We start from the raw sequence: 27,316 nt of genomic DNA, 5'->3' as shown, positions 1-27,316 counted from the left end.
CACATGACCATCACATGACCGTCACATGCATTTGCACTAATAGTATTGCTAGTACAGTGAAAAAAATGTCTGGTTTTACCCATGAAAGGAAACGAACGTCTTACACTGTTTCTTTAGTCATGGTTTCCACTACCATTAACTCTTTCGCTAAATGTTTTATCTTTAAAAATTAAATATTGGATAAAACCAAATATTTGTCATCGGTCAATGGTGCATTGGTTGTCACAGTATGTAGAGTTTGTTCGAAACTCTAAATATTGAATTCACTCAGGATTTTAAGAGAGACGATTTCACTGGTTAAGTGTGCGGTTCACAATCTTTATTTTTACCGCGAAACCTGAAATAATATTTCAGTACCATTTTTATACCAACTTGCTAAGCACAATAATTATTAATGCAATAAAATATGAAAAGTTATAGTATAATAGCAAGTAAAAGTACTGAACATCAAATGCAATGTGACAAGAAAGAATATAACACGGTATAATAAAATAAAACAGCGTATGCAACTAACCTGTAATATCTAATAAATAATCCCTTAGCAATTGACAACTTAATAATTAAGAGAAATAATTCAAATCTAGCTGCCTTCTACAGAAGCTAGAGAAACGTCACGCTATGAGTTAAGCAAAACCTTAGCTTATGACTCAATGCCGGCAACTATTATTGGTCAGCACGGATTAGGCCAATTTGGCTTGGCATGAACTCCAGGAATGCTAAACTAATAAACCTTTCCTACACAGCATTCGACCAAATTGATTAGCATAGAATTTTACATAATCTGATGTCATAAAAAACATCTCAAATGTGTTGCAAAATGGTTCGGACACTTTTTTGTCCTTTTCATACTATCATGGTGGACAAGTTAAGCATGTTCCATGTCAGATGAGTTATCACTATTACTATAGCTAACATCATTATTATTGTTACTGTTCAAAATAAATACTCACTGTCACTACTACTATCGCCCAATAGGTAATCATCAGAAGTCCATTGATCTACAATTTGTGAAACCTATGTAGCTGTGACGTGTCTGTCATCACAAAGAAAAAATAGCTATAAAAAGTGATTTTGCAAAGCGAAACTAAGGTCAATGTGAGATGTCAACATGTTTTCCATAGCCCTCACCAATCAGAGATGTTTTATACTAAGCCTACAAAAGCCTCTCCATTTCCACATTTCTATTTTTCTCTGGTTGATACGTATGACCTGCTATGATTTTTGGCTTGCCTTATATACGAGATGCGTTACATACAAGGACATACAGTATATTGTGGCGCTAAGAATCAACTACACCTGTATATATAATTCTCAGTGTATGTGATTCAGTCTGCCGAGCTCTAGCGATTAGTGTCTATCAATGAAAAATCCATACGACTGAAGATTTGATCTCGGGACCTTCCTTTTACCAAGCAAGCTAACCGATTGAGCAATGCATTAGATTCAGTAGGCGATATGAGTGGTTATTTAGGTTAAAAACGCATAGCGATTCTGCATTACATTACGGCGCAGCGTCACGAAAGCTTGTTCACACAGCTCTTATTAGCAAGTTTAGCAATACAAATTAATACTAGCTTGCCAAAATTAAGCATTGACAATGTGCCAGGCTAATGGCAAGTGGCAGGCAAATGCATTACCTGCCTTTGCTTATAGGCAGCTTTAATACCCATGGAAGGCCGGGCATTTCGCTAGTATTCATAAATTCACTGTATTTAAAAAGTAAACATAACAAACTTCCATGAGCAACAAATCATAAGCTATAGAAATATATATTTTCGTAATGCATTTCATAAAATGAACTCATTTAAATTGCATAAAAAGATAATAAACATAGCGATTAACAGCTATTAGATAGTTGGACTAGTTTGGCAACTGATCAGCTATTCACACGATATACAGAGATCTTGCATGCTTATTAGTTATATAATTCTCCTATTCAGATACAGTCAAAATACAGATAAAAAAATTTGTGTTTCAAAAAATGAAAAGCAATTAGCCTCTGATCAGTTTTTGCTACCTTGACCTAATATAGACCTTGTAACCACGACTATTACCATCATTGCTACACCATTTGTCAAAAAATTACTCAGATGGTTATTTACTGCAGCGCCAGAAAAATGGACACAGTAATTGTGAAATAACAAATGGCTAACTTTCTATGAGGCAATGTTACAATCATGATTCTATTAAGTGGATACATAGAAATAAAACTGTACTATTCAGTACTGCATTGGCACACCAGAGATTTAACCATGGATCATGCTGTTCAAAATATCATCATTCTTGGTGCTTATAGAGACAAAAATGAAATCGGCAAAAAACTGTAGGCGACCTTGACACTAACAGGTCACTGACTGTTGATTATATTTCAATCAACAATTTAGTATGGAAATTCATTGCGTTGATTGGCTCACCATCGTATGAGTGGATCCTAAACGTGCAATTGGCTGATCAAACCATAGTGGCTTCAAGCTTTGGTGTGAAAAAAATTAACAAAAAAATGACAAGAACACAAATGCTTGGAATGTGGAAACTGTCTCCAGACTAGTACAAGGAGCTCTGCCTTCTCTGCTTTTGCTCTTTGAGCAATGGGTTTTCATCACTCTTGACTGTCAGTTCATTAATCAGAGACACAATTTCATTGGCTATCGCTTCACTAGCCTCAAAGTCATGCTGCCGGATACTCGGCGCTGTCGAATCTCCAGCGTTAAAGTGCAGGCTAAAGACAGTCTTTCCTACAATACACACATTTGAAGATAACCAGCAGAGATGTTTATAAGGCTTTAAAAATGACTTAATTCGATTCATTTCTCATAAAAAAATTAACAATTCAATTTCCAATTCTTTTACATCATGTTGTGTAAGAATCGATTCAATTTACAACTATTGCAAAACACCGCAAGTCCATTCTCAATCTTTGGCTATCCTAACTTCAATGACTCGACTCAATTCTCCAAAATAAAAAAAATCAATTCTCTATCAATTCTGACAAAAATTGACCTAATGCGATATATAAAAATAGCAATAACCCATTATTGCTATCTTAACTCCTCGCATTAGCTCAGTCCATTGACTGTTTGTATAGCAAATATAAACTATTTCACTAGGGATTTCATTGTTTTTGAAGATGGAATTCAGCCTTGCATGCCATTTTCTTGCTGCCACAAACTCGACATTTTCACTGTAAAAATATAATTTCTATTATATAAATTTTTTTGTTAGAGTTTTTTGTTATATAATCTCAATTTAAAGTTTTTAGAATCAACAAACAATTCTCCACAAGAATCAATACATTTAAAAAACAAAACAAATGTTTAATATTTTTGTAGTTTAGTGAAACCGGCCGCAAAGGTAAAACGTTATCGTTTTTGTAGTCTGACCAAAATGCAGACTTGCATATCTAATATAAAAATGTAGTAACCAAAATTAGTCCAGTGTTGAAGGATTTTTCTTGCAGAAATAGGTCGCTGTTTAGTGCTTACAATCTTTTCTCTCATTTATCCTAAACTAAAAATTAAAATATTGAAACCACTATTTTGTTCTGTGTTTCATGTGTAAAGGAAAAACTATGTAACTGAAGCATTTTTTGCAAAATAATAACCTTTTTTCAATTTATTGTGGCAAAGTTTTGGGTGGATCGGTTAACACTGCAATCTGTGATCAATGTTTTCGTGTAGGCATTATAAAGGCTTTTCGGCGGAATGAACAATATTCGCGAGCAGTTATGAAGCTTATATATAATCTTATTGTCAGTACGCAAGCAAACGATAAAGCTAAACTATATTATTGCGTAATACATGATTATGACCAATAAAATATATGCACTGGTATCGAGGTATTGTAAAAACGTGTGTGGCTGGAAACATGGGACTGCACTGACATCTTCGCTTTGGCGCATACTAAGTAATAATGAAGGGAAACATGGTTTCTTTTAACTCGAGTCATTTTGTTTATTGAAAATAGAAAATCGAGTCAATTCCTCCATGGTGACAGTAAAAACTCAATTCACTTTAATCCTTATTGGTAGAATGCCTTGAGTCGCTACAACTTTACAGTAAGTAAAAGATACCAGAGAATCAATTTAATTTAATTCATCTGTGCGATGTCTTAAAGCTTACTCAAGCATGTTAACTCAAGTGCCCATCGCTGATAACAAGAGATGCTTTTTGACGGATCAGTTGCTTTGCAGCTGGACAGCTAAAAATGGGCAGCTGCTGGACTAATCAAAGAGTTCATTCAGACAGAAATGATCAAACCTAATTTATCTTAAGGCCCTATTAAATATTAGAGTGATTCCATGATTCTTTGATACCATAGACTAACCCCCAGCATATAGGCTACAGACGTTCTAATATAAAAAAACATTTATCATCGTCATTACTTTCGACTCAATGCTTTGACCAATTAACCAGGGGGAGTGAAGGATTGCTATTAAACATTTTTAAGTATCAAAGGCGTCATAGTACAACATAGTGCTTGTGGATGACAACTCCAAATTTACGTCATACCGTTATTTTATTAATAGAATGAGAGAGTTTTAGATTTGGGACTTCAGATGTTTTTAACTTTTGCGGCTTTAGTAAGACGCAGGGTAAAAATTACTAATTGAAATATCAAAGATAATAAATGAAAATTGAATAACTAAAATGCATGAATCTCTCTTATGACGTAAATATGCTTTTGACACTATTCACATGTTACTGTGCAGAAATAAATTTAAAAAAAATGCAAAATGCATTTAGCAAAGGAGTGCTCTAGTGGCAATTAGGGTTGATATATGAGCGGACAACTCCAAAGGTGGCACCTTATTGATAATTATCGATCGAATACTGGTTGGTAAATGCTTCTTTATCCAAGTAGACAATTTTATTTGTCATAAACCATGAAATCTAAAAGAGAGTTTAATTATAAAAAATATTGTATGACTCACCACTAGATCGTGATTTGGTTACAGCACAGGCTAATATGGCGCTACAGTCTATAATTGATGTTTTCTTCATCAGCAAACTCTTTATGGCACTTTTTGTATTCACAGGTTGTATCTCAATACCACTCGTAGATATACCTGTAATATTTTGTGAATGGAAACTATCCAGTATGCAAAATATGACAAAGTATTGTGTCCATATATATATTTCTCAAAGTCCGTGTGTTGGAAATCCGTCTGTCGGAAATCCGGCTATAGATCTTAAAATCTTGGAATACATATCCCGTACGGAAGAGGATTCGATCTCGGACCAAGCCGTTCACCAGTCTTACGCCTAGCCCACTAGACTACGGAAGTCGAATTGCCAGCCTGCCAATATAAGTCATTTTATCAGAGCAATACCTAACTGCTTTACGTATGACGCGGGTCATAGCATAACGTCACGAGAAGCTGTTCGCTCACATTATTAAACTGGCTAACAGCAAAACTCTCACTACTTCTCATTGCTTATAAGACAAAAAACTTTTCTCATGATATGTAGTTTGAAAGTTAGAATGGCAAATGTTGTTATATGTTAAATACAAATCAATTTTCTGTCCAAATACTCTTCTATTACACGGGCAATGCCGGGTGGCACAATTAGTGTATCTATATATCTTTCTGCAATTTAAATTTCAGCGTTCGTCGTTTTGTTAAACCATGTGTCTAGTTATAGCAATGAAAAACCTGCATGACATGAGATTTGATCTCGAAACATCCAGATATAGCGACCGCAAACTTAACCATTATGCTACACGGAATATAATACATTCATGATAAAAAATAGTCATTACATTGGTTAAAATACTAACGCTTGAAGCATTTGCTTGGAGTTAATAACTCAAGCACTGTTGACTGTTACATTTGTTAAGCTGTCCCAAAACGTGCTTATTGTTTTAGTAAAGATTTTAAAAAATATCGAGCCTTCCAGGTGAGTTACTCAAATTCATTGAATAATTATTCTATTACCCGTGCAACACCCGGCGTTTGGTGTTATTACAACACTCATTTATTGTTTTAGGTTTTTATCGGCGATGGGTGAAGCTAAGCTACCCATCGTTTACACTAAATTACTATGACGAATAACGTAAAAAATTGTATAATTTACATTTGATTTGTTTACAAAATATAAAATCTTAAAAAGGCAATAAAAGGTCAGAATAAAATTCGTTTTCAAAGCAGTCTTCTTTTCATTCAATGGCGCAAACTTCCTCGTCAACTATAGACGACAGCAGGGATGGCCAAATAATTTTGGTCATGATCCGTTACAGCCAAATCTGACGCGTTAAAGATCCACAACGAGCTGTAGATGCGCACTTTTATTTTTACCTTACATAAACATGCAATTATTTATGCACATCTTAACACAAGGCCTCAAACACGATTTGAAAAGTTTTTGCTTATATAAATAATTGAACTATAAATCAGTGAATGAATGTACTGCAATAAATATGTCTGATATCAGTGAAAATGATGATGAATGGGCTTTGACTACACATTAAAACGCGGTTTTTGCTACTTCTAGCAACTCTTAAAGTTCACGAAGATGAGTATTTGTGAGTCGTGTCCTATGATTGCTTTTTACAAAATTCATTGCTGAAAACAATGAATTTACAAAAATTCCAAGAAAAGTTGACAAAAGTATTTTTAAAATCAAACTTTTAAAAAAAATTGAAAGTTTTTTTTGACAGGCAACTTGAAAGATCCACAAAAAAACTACAAAGATCTGCCATTTGGCCATAGCTGGACTACAGTGTATGCAAATCTCAGTTCGCCTACACTGACTTGACTGTCAGTTGCCTTCCTGCTCGGTGCGAGTGACATGCGTCTCCGTTGTCAGCTTCCTCATCGCTTGGACTGCATTAGTCCAGTCCTGGGCGACCTGATGTAATTACTAACTGTGCAGCTATCTACTCTCTAAACAGAGAATAAGATAACTGCGCAGTTGCTCATAAATACAAAGGCCATCGGTTGGTGCAGGTGTTACAGCATCGGTCTACCAATCTCAATGTCACGAGTTATAGTATCGTCAAAAAATTTTTATGCTAACTTTGACCCCTGGATACAAAAAGGATATGAACAGGCAGTACCACTATTTATAGTAAAAATCTTTGGTTGTTTTGCTTTATTGTAGGCGTATCAAATATTTGTTATTAGTTTTACTTTGAAGAATAGACTTTGCTGTTTAGAAAAAATGGCAAATCATTGTAAATGAACTTTGAAGATGTGCGTTCCCCATCAACTCGTTGTAAAATTAAAATTACTGCAACTGGTCTATGAAATCAAGAGATTTATCAGAAAAAGGAGAGAAGTTCACGATGCAAACCAATAATACTACAGTTACGGTACAGCCCAAAAATTAAAAAATTCAAGTCAAGTTTTTCCTTTTAGTATGAAAGGGATGAGTTTTAAAAGATCTTAGAAAAGATTAGGCAATTTACATGTATGTTACTGTTTTTATAACATAAAATCCCTATAGCGTATACAATCCTGGAACGAATTGTTTACATTGTAGAAGCGCCTACTGTATAATAACTGGTGGTTCAGGGACTCACTGAGTTGAACCTGTAGGTTGGAGAATACCCTAGTCACAAGGTTGACAGAGAAAAGCTTGCTTTGTGAAGGATGAGAAACCATAGATGAGTGAAGAGTTTCGGTTTCATCTGTAGTCACCGGGTCAATATCTGGGAACATATTGCTGTCAGTTGTGCTGCCAGCATCTATCATAGAAACCGATCTGGGTCCTGGAATACATGAATGTAATTTAGTCATGGTAGCTTGCCTGACCTATAACACCTTATGAAATTTTAGAGAGGCTACCTCCCAATTTTGAACAAGTTAAACATTGCAAGGAATAGCAACTTTATAGATGAAAAACAGGATGGACAATTGTCTGAAAATTGTCAAGAAAGCCAACTTTTTTAATCACAAACACTTTAGATATTATGTTGTAAAGGGGCAAATTCTTAATCTAGAACAGTCGAGACACAGTAAGGAAAGGCAACTTCTCCCCTCTAGAACAATTTAGACACTGTAAGAAGAAACAACTTTTCCAATCAACAACAAGTACGTATTTTACATGTGACACTTATGGGTTGCCTTCTTTAGCAGTGTTACATGATAATAATAAAATAATTATTATTTATTATAACCATATAACACTACTATTATTAGGAATAAATTATTACTTATGATAATTTATTCCTAATAATAATTTATGAGGAATAAATAAGCGTAGGTGTGGGTCACAAAATTACTACATGAATTAAAGAGTCAACAATTTTATAACGACAGCTTCATGCCAAAGCTAAAAAGCAAGTCAGAGAAATTGTAAATGCTGCCAAAACTGTTTAGGGATGCTGACCATGATATGCCAGTGGCTAATGAAATGTGTTTAAAATATTAAGGTGTCTTTTTCAACGTTGCATAAAAACGCTCGCACAAACGCACTCGAGGTATGATGCCGAGGAGGTAGATCAACCTATCTCTATTGGTAACCATTCACGCTATCATCAATTTGAATCAGCATGCCTACCTTGCAAAAAAACAAGAGAAATACTTTGCGCCATGATTTGAGACAAGTATAAGATGCAAGATTACAAAGATTGAGGAGTAAACGATGAGAAAGTGACAGAATGAACAAAATAAATCACGCTTACTTGTGAATGAAGTTAACTATTTTTAGCACTGCTGTAGAGAAAAATAAATTGACTAGCAGTTGTTTAAATTGTGCGGTTCAATAAACACTGCTCAGTTGTTAAATCTGACCGCAGCTCTTTTAGAGTCAGAATTAGTTAGATTGTGCAAAACAAGTCACCCTGTCAGCATTACGATGATCGTTTCAATATAAATAGTTTTGTAGTAAGAGTGCAGTTAACTAGGTACATCCATCGTGTAACCAATCAGTGGGCTAGAAATTTACTGAGTTTAATGTAAACAATTGTTTTCTGAAAATAGAGTGAGTTGAGTGAACAGAAATCATTAATGCTTGGCTAAAAGACATGAGTGACAAACGCTCCACAACTCACTGGTATGTCTGGTCTTCAGAAGTTCTAGTAACTAACCTACAGGGGTGCGAGAACAAGTCATATAGAATTCTCTAGAAGAAGAGTCAGCAATCAGGACATCCTCATCCAACTTCTGATTGAATTCATTTCCGAGTTGAAATTTCTCATTGGCCACTGAGAATAACTGAAAACAAAAAAAACTTGATCACCTTATGATCGAAGATGTTGAGTCAAAGATTAAATCCATACTAGGAACAGAGTTTTGAGAGTAGGTAAAGCTATAGAAAGAAAAAATTTAGTACCGGTGTGGAATTTCCTGTGTTCATTGCTCACTTCTGCTATCATGAACACTAAGATCAGCATGTTGATGCTTGCTAAAAGTGCTTGTGCATAACTCACATTCAATTGGTTAATCCTGTTATCAACAAGAATATGTTGTTATTTTGAAACAACTCTTCAGTAATTTTTAAATTAAAATTTGACAATAATTTATTGTCAATTTTCTACATGCCAACCAGTTGAAAGTGGAAATTTATCCCCTTTGTAACACAACAGCTTGGTCAGAGTAACATCAGCACACTCAAGTTTGGTCCTGTTGATCTGCATTAAAGATTATCTCAGGATTAACACACATTTCATGCATTTTTCAGGTGGTTCAAATTGAAAGCGGTTTGGCTGTGAACACAGACTTGTACGTAGAATGGGAACTTAACAACAGGTTGGGTATGAAGTACGCCAGCCTGTAGCAGAGCACGTACATTGCGTCTCTCCTGTACGAGCTGCAGAAGCTGTCCAACTGTCACAGTGCTGACATCTACTAGTAACTTGGTAGAGCCATGATCAGGGATGTGTCTGTAAAATAACATGAGATGTGTACTCGCTGGAATCAGCTGCGAAATATCTGGTTTTAGCGAGAAATTTTTACAAAGCAAATAAATGCTTTCAAACAAATTTCAACAAAAGCTGAGAAATTTATCTTGTATGTACAGTTGAAGCCATGATCAGGGATGTGCCTACTCACTACAATACAAAGTTAAATATCTGTTTTGAGAGACAAACTTGGATATAATGTACCAATTTTGACAAGGCAAATGAATACTTTCACACAGTTTTGTTTTAAATTGATCAAATTATTTATATGTATAGTTTAATCTTTTCCAAAATGTTAACCAGATGAACATCATGAAAAAACTACAGCATTGTCTGAGCAAGCACATGTATATACAGAACTCACATGGTGACCAGCTGAGTGTTCCTGTCTAGTGTGCTAGCTACGTTAGACCTCCTTACTCTAGGCACAGCTTCGGTAGGTCTCTGGCCCACCTCCCCCAACCTTGTGTAACGAGCTGCAGGCTTGGAAACCGGTTGTGGAGGACGCTGCACTACCAGAGCTAACTTAGCGAATCCAAACTTTGATATTGGTTGCTGGAACAAAAATCTCACAACAACTAGAGAAATATGAAAGAACTTTAGACTATGGAATCTTATTGCTTATACAGTGAAACTCGGATAACTCAAACTTCAAGGGACCGAGCAAAAGTGTTCGAATTATCAGAGTGTTCAAGTTATCAGAGCACTGTCACAAGTCCATGTATTTACTTATTTATTAGTAGATACATGAACATATACAAACTATAATATAAATCAAAAGCACAAATGGCTTGTTTCAAATTAAATGCTTCTAATGTAAAGTTTAAAACGTTTTTATCAAAAAGTATAGAGATTTTTCTATCACTTGAGATTGGTTTGTTGTTTGAGGTGATGTTATTGCCAGGACGTTTTTTAGATTGACATTGGCAAAACTTGATCGTTGCTGAAATGCTCAAAGAAAAGACATCTTTTTCTTTTGAGCGTTTTACCCACGATCAATTTTGCCGATCTTTCTTGAAGTTTATGGAAAGATTACCTTACTTTACCTGGGATTCGTTAAGAGCAACACTCCGAGGCAGTTCAATTAAAAGTTTTACGAGGTTTTACGGTACATTGTATATCACTCACGCTTTTTGAATGGATACTTATTGAATGTACACACGTATTTTGTGTTTAGGTCAAACGATGAATAGTTTTTTTTAGCTAAGACAACGTATACGTTTGATTACAATTTTTAAGACGTTTTAAACATTCAACATTCCGACGTTAATTCAACACGGAATCAACGTCGGAAAGCTATTCATCACGGGCTAGCCGGGTCACGCACTCAAGGATTTTCGCCACGCAAATACAAAACAAAAACAACATGCTGTTTTTGTTTTGTATGTGCGTGGCGAAAATCCTTGCGCCCGTGACCCGGCTAGCCCGTGCTATTCATCAAATAGCAGTATAAATCAAATTTCACCAAACCTTTAGAACAGTCGTTGACAAAATTATTTTGCCGATGGAGGTAATAACGACGCTTATGAATTACGAAAAGTTGAGGTTTACCTCTATGGCTTGGAATAAAGTGCTTTTCTAAAGCGATAGCAACCGTTTCGGTAGCCATTGGGCAAAAAACAGTTTGTTATAACAGTGTTGAATTCGAGTTATATAGAGCCATTTATCATTGCGTGGGAATGGACCAAGCAAATCCAGTCAAGTTAACCATGTGTTCGCTATATGCGAGGACGAGTTATCCATGTTTCACTGTAATTATTTAAAACTCGTTTATCATTTCTCAAAGACTGTTTATAAACTGTTGTACACTTAATTATAGTGAATGATGAAACTATTGCTAGCGGAGCTATGATTAGCATTCAATATTGCCTTGAGCAGACAACTCCTGATGCTATTATTCAATGGGAATACTCATCACATAAATTAAACAGAAAATAATGTCACAATTAACTAACCTTGTGATCCAGAGCAGGAAAATCATCATCCACTTCGCCATCATCTTCTGTCATGTGGAGGGAATACAACTCCAGGTCTTTACTAGTGACAAACGAAATTAATATGGTTGAAGCAGCAATTACACACAACTACGAGAGATTGAAGCCCAGCTGCAAGCTCTAGATGAACAAACAAAAAAAGAGATAGCAACTCCACCCAGTGTTAAAGTGACACCCAGGGTAGTAGTAACAACCACTCGGTGTACTTGTGACATCAATTATATCAGCACAAATCATTACTAATAAGACTAATAATCGCATTATGTATCCAACAGGGATATTAACTATCTAAGTGAGAGTTGTGCTCCCATTGGTCATGCTGAAATGCAACCATTTAGGCAACACTAAAGATGTTCCAAGCTTTCACTTTGTGTAATGATAAGTGATAGAGAGGATGTGACAAATTGTAACCAATCAGTAAACTAACTGAAGCTCAGGTTTCCTCCCTTCTCTAGTGTACTTCCAGCAAGTCAATCCTATTGTCTGCTGCACAGTTGCTGTTGTTATGACAGTTACAGGAAGCAGCTTCTTTGACAACGAAGTATCCTGCATTGTCATATAGATGTCAATGTTCTTTGTGTCCACCTGATTCTACAAATAGACAGTAGGCTATTATTAAAAGCAATTAATTCTGATATACAACTTTTCAAATTCATCAACTGATAGAAATAAGGCTATAACTGAAGATCTACCTTCCATTCTGATATACAGCCTATCAAATTCATCAACTGATAGAAATAAGGCTATAACTGAAGATTTAACTTTCATTCTGAAATACAACCTATCAAATTCAGTTGATGAATTTGATAGGTTAATTAAAGCAATAACGACTAGACTGCCATAGACTCCCTAGACTGCCATAGACTCCCTAGACTGCCATAGACTCCCATAGAATCCCTAGACTCCCTAGACTGCCATAGACTCCCTAGACTGCCATAGACTCCCATAGAATCCCTAGACTCCCTAGACTGCCATAGACTCCCTAGACTGCCATAGACTCCCTAGACTGCCATAGACTACCATAGACTCTCTAGACTGCCATAGACTCCCTAGACTGCCATAGACTCCCTAGACTGCCAAAGGCTCCCTAGACTGCCATAAACTCCCTAGACTGCCATAGACACCCTAGACTGCCATAGACTCCCTAGACTGCCATAGAATCCCTAGACTACCATAGACTCTCTAGACTGCCATAGACTCCCTAAACTACCATAGACTCCCTAGACTGCCATAGACGCCCTAAACTGCCATAGACTCCCTAGACTGCCATAGACTCCCTAGACTGCCATAGACTCTCTAGACTGCCATAGACTCCCTAGACTACCATAGACTCCCTAGACTGCCATAGGCTCCCTAGACTGCCATAGACTCCCTAGACTGCCATAGACTCCCTAGACTGCCATAGACACCCTAGACTGCCATAGACTCCCTAGACTGCCATAGACTCCCTAGACTGCCATAGACTCCCTAGACTGCCATAGACTCCCTAGACTGCCATAGACTCCCTAGACTGCCATACATTACTTTTTTAACAAATAAACATCTCATTACAAGCACCTACAGATACAAATGTATTAGCCGCATGACCTCTGCTGATATTAACTCCAAACTATTGTTTTTTTTCTGTATTTTCAACTAAAAACTATGCATGAGATTGATATGTACCTCTCCATTATACTTCTTGTACTCGTCAAAAGGATTGTTAGACTCCGCTTCCTTGGTTGACGTCAGAAGTTTTGCAAGATTTGATGTGGGTTTTTGAAGCTTTATTGGTTTTTTCCCAAACAACTGTTCAAGAGTTTCTTCGTCTATGTAAGAATATATAACTCGCATTAATCATATTGATATCTCCATAAAATTATCACAATTGATGCAATGGGCATCCAGTTCATAACGATGCTAATCTAAATCTAAACTCAATTTGTGAAACAACTGGTGGCTGGAAAATCTGCAGACAGCAGAGTTGACAGCCAGATACATGCCATGCCAAAAAATGACCTGTATATTTACATTAATTAATTTATATAAATTAAAAATATTTCATTAACTTTGAAGTTTAATTGATAATATGCTGCTTAAATTTGAACATATAGAAATGTGTCAGTAGAAGCAAATTAGCCAAAGAGCGTAAATGAATGATATCAAATCATGGCATCAAATCAACGCGAGTAAAAATGAAGCCAATATTCATATTATATAAATTGTATATATCAATATTATTATATAATTATATATAATAAAAATATATAACATATATATGATATATAATATAATTAATCATATATATGATATATAATATAATTATATACCGTAATATATATTATATATTTTATCTCTAATATATATATTATAAATAATATAATTATATAATATATATATAAAATTATAATTTCATATATTATATAATTATATTAATATAATATATATGAATAATTATATAATTATTTATATTATACAATTATGATATACATATAATATATATAATTACATATATTTATAATTACTTATTTTATAATTATATAGTTATAATATACATATAATAAATAATTACATATATTATAACATATTATATAAATACACATATTAAGACCTGCTTCTGTTGAATCATTTTGTCTCCATTTTATGGATTTGATTTTCGCCCTGCTGTTCTTCTCCTGCTTTATCTTTTCAATCCTGTAGGCTGTACTAGAGCGCATTCGCACTCCACCTGTAATGTAACAGAATTATACATGTTAATAATAAGGTTACACAAAACTGGTGCAATCAAGCATATCTTTAAAAAAATTCCTAAAGTTGAAAATGAAGTTTAATTAAAGATGGTTGATATGTGAGACCCATCGATTGGAAGACAACAGTTAATGAAAACCTGAAACTTTTCCTATTCCCTTTTCTTTGTAAACTTTCAATGTATACAACATGTACTTTACTATAAATTCACAAATTCAAGTGTGACAAAACACACAATTCTTTTAAAGCTCAACACCATAGGCTACACATCGAGTCCTATCATGATCATTACCAACAAATGGATTTAAGTGTGTAAAAACATCATATGATCACATTACCAAAGTCCATGTCTGAGAGGATATCTGGAGAAACACTAATTTCATGCTCACTCCCTGAGTGTGAGTTGCTAAAAAGAAAAATCAGACAAAAAACGTGAGTTTCATCCAAACATTTCCATAACGTTTGAATTTCAAAACTAAGCCACTGATACAGATTGATCGAATAGATAGAATATGAGAACACTAAAATGAATGCAAATGAGTTTGAATTTAACTCAATGCAGTCAGATCAATAACGTGAAGATAGCAGTGAGCGAACGATTTGCAAATGTAAGGGTGAGAACAGACTTGTGTTTAACTGACTTGCTTAACTTTGAGTTGGATCTTTTTCTTTGATCAGCACGAATAAGGTCGGGCTCCACAAGCATTTCGCAAAGACCAGATTCATCACTTGTGATAAAGCAGGTACGAAGGTGTCTTAAAAGGAATTGCGGATCATCAACTGTACTCATTGCGAATTAAGGCAAGTTGCAGACGTATCTAATATCTCGATATTATTACGAAATTGCAACAACGAAAAGTGTATTCAAACTGCTAATAATGATTGGCTAAATAAATTAGTTAAAATAGTATGTATAAGTAAGTTGTAAACGTATCTGGATGCTTACAAAACTCGTACACTTCACGAAGTACAGAGATAATCTTCCGGAAACAAATACGAACGTAGTTTAGTTGACTAGCTGACGCGCAACTGAGTTTACCGTGTACAAAAAATATTGCGGGCTCTCGGCTTAATTTTTATAATGAGAATTAAACTAGAACACCGCTACGACCTGTACGAATATCCATTTATGTGATAGACGTAAAACTCTGAGTAGGACATAGAAAAGTTGAGACAATCGTGTAAACAATTTTTATCAAAAGCCTCACTTCCTGTAAAGCGTGCGTTTAGAAATTTGACATACACTTGCCTTACACTTGCATTGAACTGAATTTATTTTTACACTTTTTGAAGTTTGTAACCAATGCTGAAAAAAGAATTGACTGCAGAACTTTTATATCAGTCTTAACTAGCAAAGAAGTCTAAATTTTATCAAGCTGCAGGTAAAATTACTGAAATAGATCAACTTGTATTGTTTAAACGTACAGCCTGCCTGTACGAGCTAGAGCTTCACATAATGGGAAGAAGTTGATGAGAATTTATGTTAGTCCTGATCAAAATTAGGTTTGCAACTTCAATATAAGCAATACAATTTTATGATACATCACTGCTTTGTCCTTTTCAACAGAGTTTCAATTTTTATAGATTAATTACCAAAACCCACAGCGTATTGATCTTGAGCTAAGACCCACAGCATATTGATCTTGAGCTAGACATATATGATTAGTCATTGTTGTACACAAACTGTACAGTAGTAGTAATCTTGGAAATCACCTCAATCATAAGTTTTATAATACTACTGTCGCAATGATTCAGACGGAGACCCAGGATTGATTATGGATCCGAGTTTGCTGTTAATGTAGATGATCACGCATTACCTTTTGAAATTTAATTTTCATGCACAGTGAAGGGGAGGAAGGGGAGTTTAATAATACATCATGCATGCTCCACCAGCCAAGAAATTTTGTCAGTTTTTTTTAAAGTCATCAAATGCTGTTTTTCTCCCTTTCAATCCCACTAAGCAAACAACAATCTACTACTACATGCCGTCAAAGGTTTACTTCAATGTCCCCCTACAAGTTCTACATTTAATGTACATCATGCTGACCTTTTTAAATTAGTTTTAGTGCCAAGCAGTTGTGCAGCACCTCTTTGAACTAATCGAGGCTCGGGGTTTACTTTTCATCGGTTCTCAAAGACTGACTTACTACGGAACCAATGGCTGGTGAATATGAAACGCCTCTCCTCTTTCAACTCTGGTAAAGGGGACGAACTGTGGCAGCTCACTAGCTCAGTAGGTTGTAACATTTTATAAAGAGATTAAGTTTATTACTAAGTAGAAAAGATCGCCTATTTAATGAGTCTTAACATAAATGCTGCTATTAAAAGTAGAGGCTGTCGCTTAGTGTAAAGGAATCTTTTACAGGACTAGGAATTCATAAGTTTGAAGAAAATCTTAGTCTTTATAAGCAACTCATGTCATCACCCGTTGCGCCACTTCAACTGGTTTGTTTGCTGCTGGGTCGGTTACATTTATCATCAGGTAACTTTATGCATATTTTGTTTGTATTTTTTAGATATGCGTTTGTTTTCGGTTTTACTACTACATATGCAAAATACTTGTGAATTGGATATTGTACATTGTGTATTTTTTGTAATATGTAATACTTGCATACTATTGTACATTGCATATTGACTAAAAGTTTCATAGTCAAATAAGTAAAAGATGTCTCGGTTTTTTTATCATACTTTTAATATTGTGAAATTAACATTTTATCAATTATTAAACTAATGTCTTGGTTGCTAGTTCCGCTGCAAACTCGTCAGTGTAGCCAAAGCAAGAAGTTGGACACATCTACAAACCTTAGGGTCAAACTAATTCTCAAAATATTTGCAATTTATTTATTCCAAAAACGGATTTTACCAGTTATTGTAACCAAGTAATCACTGTATTGAAAGGTTCATAATTGTTCTGGAAGGGTTGATACCCAGAGATGTGTGAAGCAGTAATTGGTGTGCTATATATAATCAACCTATTTTTTTCTTCCCTGTCTAAAAACGTTGAAATATTCCCGAATTGTGTGGATTCCTTCTTGGCATACACCATACGAAGGAGATACTAGTTTCAAGCAGCCATCACATGTTAGCTTTTGAAGCTTGTTGAGAGCCATAACCTTCTCATCGATCTTTGTAAGTTCACAGTTAAACCTAATGTCTAGCTCTGTCAACGCTGTGAGATGAAACACAGCCCCAGGTACTTCCTTCAATTCATTTTCCTTGATGTTAAGCTCCTCCAACTGACTCAACTTGCTCAGCCTACATAACAATGGTAGCATCTCAATATAAAGTCAAAAAGCAATTAAAATGTAATATATTTTTATAGAGTTATCTGTAGGAGTTTTCTTGAGTGATCTTGGAAATTATATCAGCTAACAAAGTGACAAGGCAAGTTTACTGGCAGCCATTATAAAGCTGTTACGACATTTACTCTGTTGGCCAAATATAGTAACACGCTATCAAAATGCGGTTAAATTTAAACGATTGATAAATGACATGTCATGAAGTTTGACCGTAATTGAACAACATAAAAGGTTACAAGCATTCATGTACTGTAGCAAAACCCACAAAATGTGTTATTAATAGAGTTATAGGTGTGATATTTAATTACCATGATAGAAAATGTGTTATTAATAGCGCTATAGGTGTGATATTTAATTACCATGATAGTAAATGTGTTATTAATAGAGTTATAGGTGTGATATTTAATTACCATGGTAGTAAATATGTTATTAATAGAGTTATAGGTGTGATATTTAATTACCATGATAGTAAATTATTATTCAACATGATTTATAAATATGGTAAAATCTTCAAGATAAACATATCAGTTGAAGCAGTCAACTGTTTAGTAAAATAAAATGCTTTTGAAAGCCAGAGCTGGTGAATCTCATCTAACACTGTATAAAAACTATGACTGAATATTTACCAGTGAAAATATAGAGTAATAACCAATAAAGAGACTTATTGTTACATTGCGTGAAATACATGTGAATTGTGTCTAGACTCAGCAATGTATAGGTTTAGTGAGTTAGGTCTGTGAATATTACTAGTGATTGTGATATAATAGTGATATACTAAATATCACTATTATATTAATATAGGTCTCAGTTTGCTATGACATACACATCGAACACATATTTTAAACTACCATGAAACCTCTAATTTAATGCCAAGGTGCTCTATTTTTTAACCCTGCCTCTATGGTGGCGGTCAATTGGAGGTGGCGTTCAAATAAAGGTGGTGTTCAATTAGAGGTTTTACGGTAACTTTATTGATATAGTTTTACTCTTTTCATATTTTATTTCAGTTCAGGTTCAAATCTCTTTTTATTTACAAACTTATGTTTTGGCAAACTTTGAATGTCATATATTGGAAACTACTTTGTAACATGAGACAAAGATTTTTTCACAATTCATGTCATGAGTCAGAATAGGCGTAAGTAGAGCTGATCGTAAGTTGTGATTTAATTGTATAATCATTTATTTTACAGATTTTCATATACATTTGAAAACTATAGTAAATAAAAAATAGTTGGTGGAATGGCAAATATATTTATAAGAAGTAAAATCTTAGTTGTGATTTTACTCGCTGATATCAACCTTGTTACAACAAATTGAGAAAACTTGAACAGTTTGTGGTCTCAGTCTTATAATGTTTATGATAATATTTAAGGATGATAATCAGTGGTCGAGTGGTGAATAATTTATTGGGTGGTCTCGACCACAAAAGAGTAGAAATAGTAGGTAGTAGTAAGAGACAGCAGGAGGTACAAAGACCTGAGGAATTGACAAGTTTAATGTGTGGTTACCATAAAGTAAGATAGATTACATTTTTACATTCCATTTTTCCTCTCGAAAGATCAAACTTTATAAGTACGTATGTTTATATATAAAGGCTAAAGATGAAATGATTCTGCAAAAGATTTTGAAATGTAGTGTTGGAGAACATACTCATTTTGCTCAAAAACTTCCTACAGAGAAACTGGGTTCTACTTACGATTCAGGGAGGTCCTGAAGTTGGCAGTTGTTCAAGAATAGCTTAGCGAGAGAGGTTAGAGATCCAATAACTTCAGGGAAGCCTTGTTTGAAGTTGTTTTCACCTAGCCATAGCACCTTGAGATGAGTCAGAGAGGATAGACTGTAATATATACATCTGATAAATTAAAGGTATAATAGTATAGGTTCACAGGCTATGATAAAGTATCTCAGTACATAAAAATGGATTTTTTCCATTATTAAATGAATCACTACAAAGAAAATCTGCAGCTAAATTGAATGTTCTGTTGTAACAATAATTAGTGTTTTAGATAAATTATATTTTGAAAGGAAACATTAAAGACAAACTATCTGGGTGTCAACTGGATTCGAGGAGAACTGAAAAATCCTTTTTCAACTTTTCTTTTAAAGAGGCTGCCTTGCTTTATATTGGCATATTGCCAGGTATATTTGAGATGAGTTTTATGACAGTCAGTGTGATCTGCCAGTTGAAATATATTTTCTGTCATCGAGGATACATAAACCATTAGTGCTACCTAGTTTAAATACACAATGATAATCACAGTGATTCTATTCGAATACATTAGGATTAGATAAAACAGGATACAATAATGTCGTATCATGAACTAATGTAGCACTGCTATCTCCTGTATTGATATGGAATCAATCCATAATTTATTCTTGTCCATGTAATGCATTGATTATTAGATCCAATTTCTTATTTTTAATTGAGGAAAGCTAAAACTAATAGTTGAAACACGATGTACAATTATTACATGGGAGGATAGAAGGCATAAGCTAAAGAATTAATTCCTAAGAAAATGATATGAAAAACATATTTGGTCCTCTTATATTTTAGGTGAAGGGTGCGGATGATAAGATAATAATATAGAACTCTTCAATGTAAACCTTATACATTGCTGGTTAATACATCTTGGGAGTGTTTCACATAACAATAACTGTTAAACCTCTATTTGAAGGACACCTTTATTTAAACATCACCTCTAATATAACACCACGATAGGGAAAAGATTAAAAATGTTCACAAAATGGTACAAATAAATTGATGACTCGGGTACATTAATAACAATCAATTCTTTCCTTGTTGCTGTAATGGTTGCCATGACTTTAGTGACGGTATATTGGAGAAAATCTATCGCCACCATGACCATAACTACACTCTAATTTCAAGTCACTAAGGTCTAAATCTGATCCATTGTTTTCCGATTTGTTCATGATGAGGTTTACAATCGACTTCAAGAGTTTTAAGTGTTTTGATCAATTATGAGCATACTTTTTAGGAACATCGAACAACCTAATAGCATTAGCTATTATCAATGTAACAGCAGCCATTGTTATGGCATATCAAAGTCTATTTTCTAACACCAAAGCTTTAAGTTTTTTCTGTAAAACTTTGAAAATGACACCATCAAACTAACTATAAACTGTAACCTGCTAATATGACTTTTTGAATGTAGATCCTTTTTTCAACTCGATCTGATACTTTGATGTAGGCCTAGATGCTAAAACGTGTTAGCAAAAATGTTGAGACCCACGGTATTAATGTTGTTCTGTCCGAAGAAGGGTACAAAATATAGGTGAAATTAGCATCGCTTAGCTGATAAAAGGTTTAAAATTATTTTCCCAAAACTAGTAAAAAGATAACCCGCCATCCTCTATTTGAACATCACCTCTAATATAACGCCACTATAAAAGAACGATTAAAAAATACAGTGTTATAGCACCCAAAAAGATATTTTACAACAACTAGAATCCTTACTATTATGTTAACTGCCATATGAAAGGTCCTGAGGTATAGCGGTGGAGAATAAGCTTAGTTTGTATAAAAACGTCCTACAGAGAGACCGAGTTATACTCACAATTCAGGGAGGTCCTGAAGTTTGCAGCTGATCAAGCGTAGCTCACTAAGAGATTTAAGAGCTCCAACAACCTCAGGGAGGCCTTCTTTGAACTTGTTGTAGCTCAGCACTAGCACCTCCAGTTGAGTTAGAGAGGATAGACTGTAATATATACATGTGATAAATTAAAGGTATAATAGTATAGGTTCACAAGCTATGAGAAATTATCTCAGCACATAAAACTCAGTCTGTTCCATTATTAAATGAGTCCTTAAAAAGCAGATGGGCAGCTAAATTGAAAGCTTAGTTATCATAAAAATCTGTAAATTATTAAAATAAACCCCAATTGTCAAACGTAATAGTAAGGAATCGATTCATGATTAATTATTGTACATGCGAAATATTGATTAATTGATCTATTTAATTTTTAGTGATTTTAAAATGAAAGAAAACTATTAGTTAAATACATGAAGCACTTGCGTCCTTAATGTTACACTTTAAATACTATTTTGACAAAGATTATTAAAAATCAAAATATCTAAGAAAAGTCATACGATTATGTGCATGTGGAGGAAAAATTAGAAAGTTTTGGAATGTAGTGTTGGAGAATTCCGTAGAACCTTTATTTACGAAATTAATTCATTCCAGAAGCCATTTCATCAGTAGAATACTTTGTAAGTAGGAATGCATTTGCTATACAAATGCCCTAAACCATTTCAACCTCCAGAAAACTCAGACAAAATATTTTTATAAATTATAAATACATATAATGATTAGAACCTGTAATAAATACGTATTACAATTATGATATTACATACTAAATGGAAAAGTACACTTGGAAAGAATAGAGAATAGAGGAATGATGGATAAAAACTATGAACTGTTGGTTATATTTAGCGTTAGCCACATAGGTGAGGGTATGCAAAGACAGCAGAAAATGAGACAATACTGTTGTTGTGAGAGAAGCAGCTGGTTGCCGTATTGTTGATTTGGTTTGGTTTTGCTCAGAATAAATATTTTATAAACATGAACAGAAAAATTTATGTACATCGGCACTAACTGAACAACTGTATGTCATCATACAAAAAAGCACAGAACTTGAATTGGTAAAAGCTAGAGTTGTGCTACTATGTAGGTGATATACGTACAGTGTACAGTGTGATAACGTCAAATTAAACAATTGGGATGTAGGCGGCCAGTGCTTGAAAGATAAAATTAAACGTAAAGGGCTGGCTAAATTGAAACCATTCACAGTTAGTTCAAAATGAACACATAGAGTAAAGGTGAAATTATTGTTCTTATTTTTTTGGGTTTTTATATTAAATTAAACAAATGGGTTAAAAACCAAAGGTTTTCATATCTAAAAGCATTTTTCGTAGGTTTAGGCAGTACATCTACCAGGAGAAGTTAAAAATTTTGTGTGTAAATTACTTTGTTATGTAGAGGTTATATTGTATACTTCTTTTGCCTAGAAGTTTTCTACAGAAAGACTGGGTTATACTCACGATTGAGGAAGGTCCTCAAGTTGGCAGTTGTGCATGTGTAACTCAGTAAGAGAAGTAAGAGTCCCAACAACTTCGGGGAGACCTTTTGTGAACTTATTGTCACCCAACCATAGCATTTTCATATGAGTCAGAGAGGACAGACTGTAATGTACACATGTGATAAATTAAAGGTGTTAACTGTAGAGGTATCAGAATAGAATCCTGCAAAATAGGATTTTATCACGTTGCAGCAGTGATAGTGTGTATATATTGTTCAGTCAGATAAAGTGAGGCCTCCGTAAACAGTGCTAGTATTGAACATGTGACACAGAAATATATATATAAGTACAGTAGATGCTCATATAATGTAAGTAATCCGTTGCAGAAACATTTATATTGCAAGGACTTTATGTTATATGAACAAACAAATTAAATTGTAAAATTGCTTAATCTGTTCTAAGATCTTCTAAAAAAAAGACTAGACAGCTGTTTAACTTAATTTAATGATTTCACAGTAACTTTAGTGTGATTGATTTGTATCAGCAGCTTTTCTCTGTTTTCTTATCACTATCACTCGGGTTTATAGTCCATGATTACAATGGTTTTACGATAAGCGCCTTTCTTCTGTTGAGTGCATCTGGTTACAACCATGTTTAATCATACTAGTAGTATATAGAGAGCAGATCTACACACAAAAGTGACGGATCCAGCGGGGGGATAGAAAAAGGGGGTTGTGAATTAAATTGGCTAGGGGTGTAGATTGAATCGTGTGGAGTTGAATGAGATGTTGGGGTTTGGGGGGAAATTGTGGTGTAGAGTAGGGGGTTGAATTCGAGGGGTTACGGATCCGCTCCTGGCGTAATCGGCGGATTATCTGTGGATGAGTCATCCGATTAGCGGGGGATGAGTCATCCGATTAAACGCGGATTATCGCAGGATTAGTCGGGGGAATCGTCGCGGATTAGTCGGGCGAATCGTCGCCGATTATCGGTGGAATAGTGGGGGTGAATATCTGGGACATCGAGGGCTGGATGGTTTTCCGGAGTGGATCTCGCGGATTATCGAGGAGAGCGAGAGATTACCTACCGGATGAGTGAGGGGGTTAATATCTGGGACACCGAGGGGTTGATTTTCCGGAGATTGTTATATATTTGAAACATGGAATATATATGAGAAAGTGTTTATGTGCAAAGTGGAGAATGTTATATATTTGAGAACGTTGAATATATATGAGAAAGTGTTTATGTACAAAGTTTTATTTTTTGAAGATTTGATGTTTTTGTAATGTTGAAGCTCTTGAATGGTTAAGAATTTTAAGGATTTTTATTTTCGGTTTTTTTTTTATATATGTTGAATGAAAGATCAGTTTTATTACAAAATTATTCACTTTAAAAGATATATTTATATGTATTATTCATTATTTCCATCATCATTTCGTTTCAATAAAAATAAAATAGTTTATGTTTAACTTGAAATATATGAAATGTACAAGTAGATAAGTCACAATAAAGATAATATAGTATAAATGAAACATTGAATATATATAAGAAAATGTTCATGTACATTCTTTAAAACGAAGTGTACAAGTAGATAAGTCAGAATAAAGATAATATAGTATAAATGAAACATTGAATATATATAAGAAAATGTTCATGTACATTCTTTAAAACGAAGTTTGTATCGAGTTGTTCATCAATCACTCATCGTCATCGGAAATAAGTGAGATAGCAGGATCCTTTTTGCATTGTACCGAACTCTCGTAAAATCTGCTTGCTTCTTCATGTCCCATGACTACTACATCGTAGTATTCGCGAGTATTGTGAGATGTTACTAGCCCCTTGTATATAATGATACCCGGATAATTTTCTTTCAACGAAAGGGCACATCTCGAAGGCATCGTTAAAGTTCCTTGAACTTCCTCTCCATCAACTTTGGTTGAAAATGCTACAGTTGGTACCACATCCACATTGCCTTCACCATCTTTGTATTCACTTGCTCCAACATTGTGATAGTGGAAAATAGATGGTGCTTTGAACTCCTTGAGATGACGAATCTCGAAATGTTGTATAAGTTTTTCAAGTTTCTTCGATCTCAGATTGGCTAGAGTACGTTTCATGTCCGAGGGAGTTGAGGTTCCTTCTGTTACTCTTCTTAAGTCATGGTAACTTCCCTGTCCATTACTCTTAGGTTTTAATCCAAGATATACCATAATACTTGGATAAGACAGCGATCCATCCAGAAATCGTTGTGGAGCAAATACAGCAGTAGATTTACTAATCCCATTTTCCACATAGTTGAAGTGAATGATACAGCACGCTCCATGGATCGAATGAGCTTCTTCCGTTTTTGTCACCTCCATAATCAATCCTATTGAAAGATCTGACATTCTCTGCAGTGATTTTGCTTCCATTAAAGTAGCCTTACTTAATGTTCTTAACTTGTCTGCCACATCTTTTACCCTTTGCTCCAAATTCGTTTCGATTTGGTTGGATTTCTTCTTCTTCGTTGAAGGAGTCGTGTTAGAAAGAGTTACAGGTGAAATTCTCTTTTTCGTCATCTTCACTGAACTATTCGATCCAGGTTTTATCACTCCAGATTGAGTATTATCCTCCATAGTTGTGTAGTGTGTTAATTCTCTGAGTTTGAATGAAGAACTGATATCGTTTTAGTAAAATTCTGCTGGTTATATACAATTCTCCTCATCAAATGATTAATGAGTTTTGATAAATTTAGTTGCATCATCCATAATATCAGAAGACTTTTCGCGAAATTGAAAATCGCGAGATTCAATTTCGCGAAAGTTGACTATATAATATATATAATGTGTAATTTCGCGAAATCCAATTTCGCGAAATTCACTTTTCGCGAAATTCAATTTCGCGAAAGTTGACTATATAATATATATAATGTGTAATTTCGCGAAATCCAATTTCGCGAAATTCATTTTTCGCGAAATTCAATTTCGCGAAAGTTGACTATATAATATATATAATGTGTAAATTCGCGAAATCCAATTTCGCGAAATTCACTTTTCGCGAAATTCAATTTCGCGAAAGTTGACTATATAATATATATAATGTGTAATTTCGCGAAATCCATATTCGCGAAATTCACTTTTCGCGAAATTCAATTTCGCGAAAGTTGACTATATAATATATATAATGTGTAATTTCGCGAAATTCAATTTCGCGAAAGTTGACTATATAATATATATAATGTGTAATTTCGCGAAATACAATTTCGCGAAATTCACTTTCGGGAAATCCAATTTCGCGAAAGTTGAGTGAGACAAGTTGGATTAGAAGTGATTTATAGCTTTTGTGCAGGTTCCACCTCGTTGAACTTGACTAGTATAAATACAGCCAAGTTTGATGGACTCACCATTATCGAGAGTTTTTTTCGAACTATTTCTATACCTAACTGGATTATATATCTCACAAAAGTTTGGATTAATTCTACAATTTGGATATCTACGTATAATCTTCTCTCAGAACTTTGGATTATATTTCTCTGAACTAACTGGATTATATATCTCACAAAAGTTTGGATTAATTCTACAATTTGGATATCTACGTATAATCTTCTCTCAGAACTTTGGATTATATTTCTCCGAACTAACTGGATTATATATCGCACAAAAGTTTGGATTAATTCTACAATTTGGATATCTATGTATAATCTTCTCTCAGAATTTTGGATTATCTCTGTTTCACTGGATTATATTTCTCCGAACTAACTGGATTATATTTCTCACAAAAGTTTGGATTAATTCTACAATTTGGATATCTATGTATAATCTTCTCTCAGAACTTTGGATTATCTCTGTTTCACTGGATTATATATCTCCGAAATTTGATTACATCGAGGAAATGTATCTGGCAACTCCCCATTCAGAAGGAGAGTGGAGCAAATCTGATGAGGTAAGTTGATTTACAATAATTGGTGGAAAAATTTTTAATGAATGAATAAATGTAGAGAGAATAGTAAAATGAGTTTTTTAAATCTTGACAGTTGGAATTCTTTCTCAAAGATGTTCAAGCTTTCACGAGAGCATAATTTAATTTCTTCGGAAAATTCTACTCCTTCCACTTCAATTGATAATAGAGAAAGAAGCAGAAGTAGGGAAAGAAGTGCATCATCCGTTTCAGCTAATAAATATATCTGCTTAGAATGTTTGACTTCATTTAACAAAAAATCAAACCTCAAAAGACATGTCAAGCACATTCATCTCCAATTGAATGAAAGTTCAGAATCGTTTACATCAATCATCAACTAATGATTCTTCGGAACAATATCGCAAATATGATGATAGCTCAATTATTATACAAGTTTCCGATCACCCTTTCATTTTCAAAAAAGTAAAGAATGATTCTCATCATTCTTCATTTCGTTCTGCTTCAACTCAAATTGGAAGA

The 27,316-nt window shown here is 34.4% G+C and overlaps 2 protein-coding genes across 3 annotated transcripts in view; both read right to left on the bottom strand.

The window, feature by feature from the left end:
• Positions 1 to 1,860: 1,860 nt before the first annotated feature.
• Positions 1,861 to 15,355, bottom strand: LOC137404241 (target of rapamycin complex 2 subunit MAPKAP1-like). Of its 2 annotated transcripts, XM_068090405.1 has the most exons (12): positions 15,206 to 15,355; positions 14,903 to 14,970; positions 14,428 to 14,544; positions 13,503 to 13,645; positions 12,265 to 12,428; positions 11,799 to 11,880; positions 10,208 to 10,398; positions 9,732 to 9,825; positions 9,031 to 9,157; positions 7,522 to 7,710; positions 4,931 to 5,065; positions 1,861 to 2,735 (listed from the first exon to the last, which is right to left on the bottom strand). In XM_068090405.1, exons 1-12 carry the CDS (start codon positions 15,352 to 15,354, stop codon positions 2,545 to 2,547), a joined length of 1,650 nt encoding a protein of 549 aa, XP_067946506.1. In that variant the 5' UTR covers position 15,355; the 3' UTR covers positions 1,861 to 2,544. The 2 variants fall into 2 exon arrangements, with proteins under 2 accessions (XP_067946506.1, XP_067946507.1); XM_068090406.1 differs by lacking the exon at positions 4,931 to 5,065.
• A 2,181-nt stretch (positions 15,356 to 17,536) lies between these two features.
• The window catches only part of LOC137404862 (uncharacterized), a 115,816-nt gene continuing 106,036 nt past the window's right edge, over positions 17,537 to 27,316 (bottom strand). The window contains exons 6-9 of the mRNA XM_068091089.1: positions 22,923 to 23,063; positions 21,439 to 21,579; positions 19,560 to 19,700; positions 17,537 to 17,819 (exon numbers count right to left, since the gene is read on the bottom strand). Of these exons, the coding sequence (XP_067947190.1) occupies positions 17,537 to 17,819; positions 19,560 to 19,700; positions 21,439 to 21,579; positions 22,923 to 23,063 (706 nt within the window). The remainder of the gene's footprint in view (positions 17,820 to 19,559; positions 19,701 to 21,438; positions 21,580 to 22,922; positions 23,064 to 27,316) is intronic.

Source organism: Watersipora subatra, chromosome 9 (assembly GCF_963576615.1).
Source record: "Watersipora subatra chromosome 9, tzWatSuba1.1, whole genome shotgun sequence".
Lineage (NCBI taxonomy): Eukaryota > Metazoa > Bryozoa > Gymnolaemata > Cheilostomatida > Watersiporidae > Watersipora > Watersipora subatra.
This window is presented reverse-complemented; position numbering and strand designations above follow the sequence as displayed.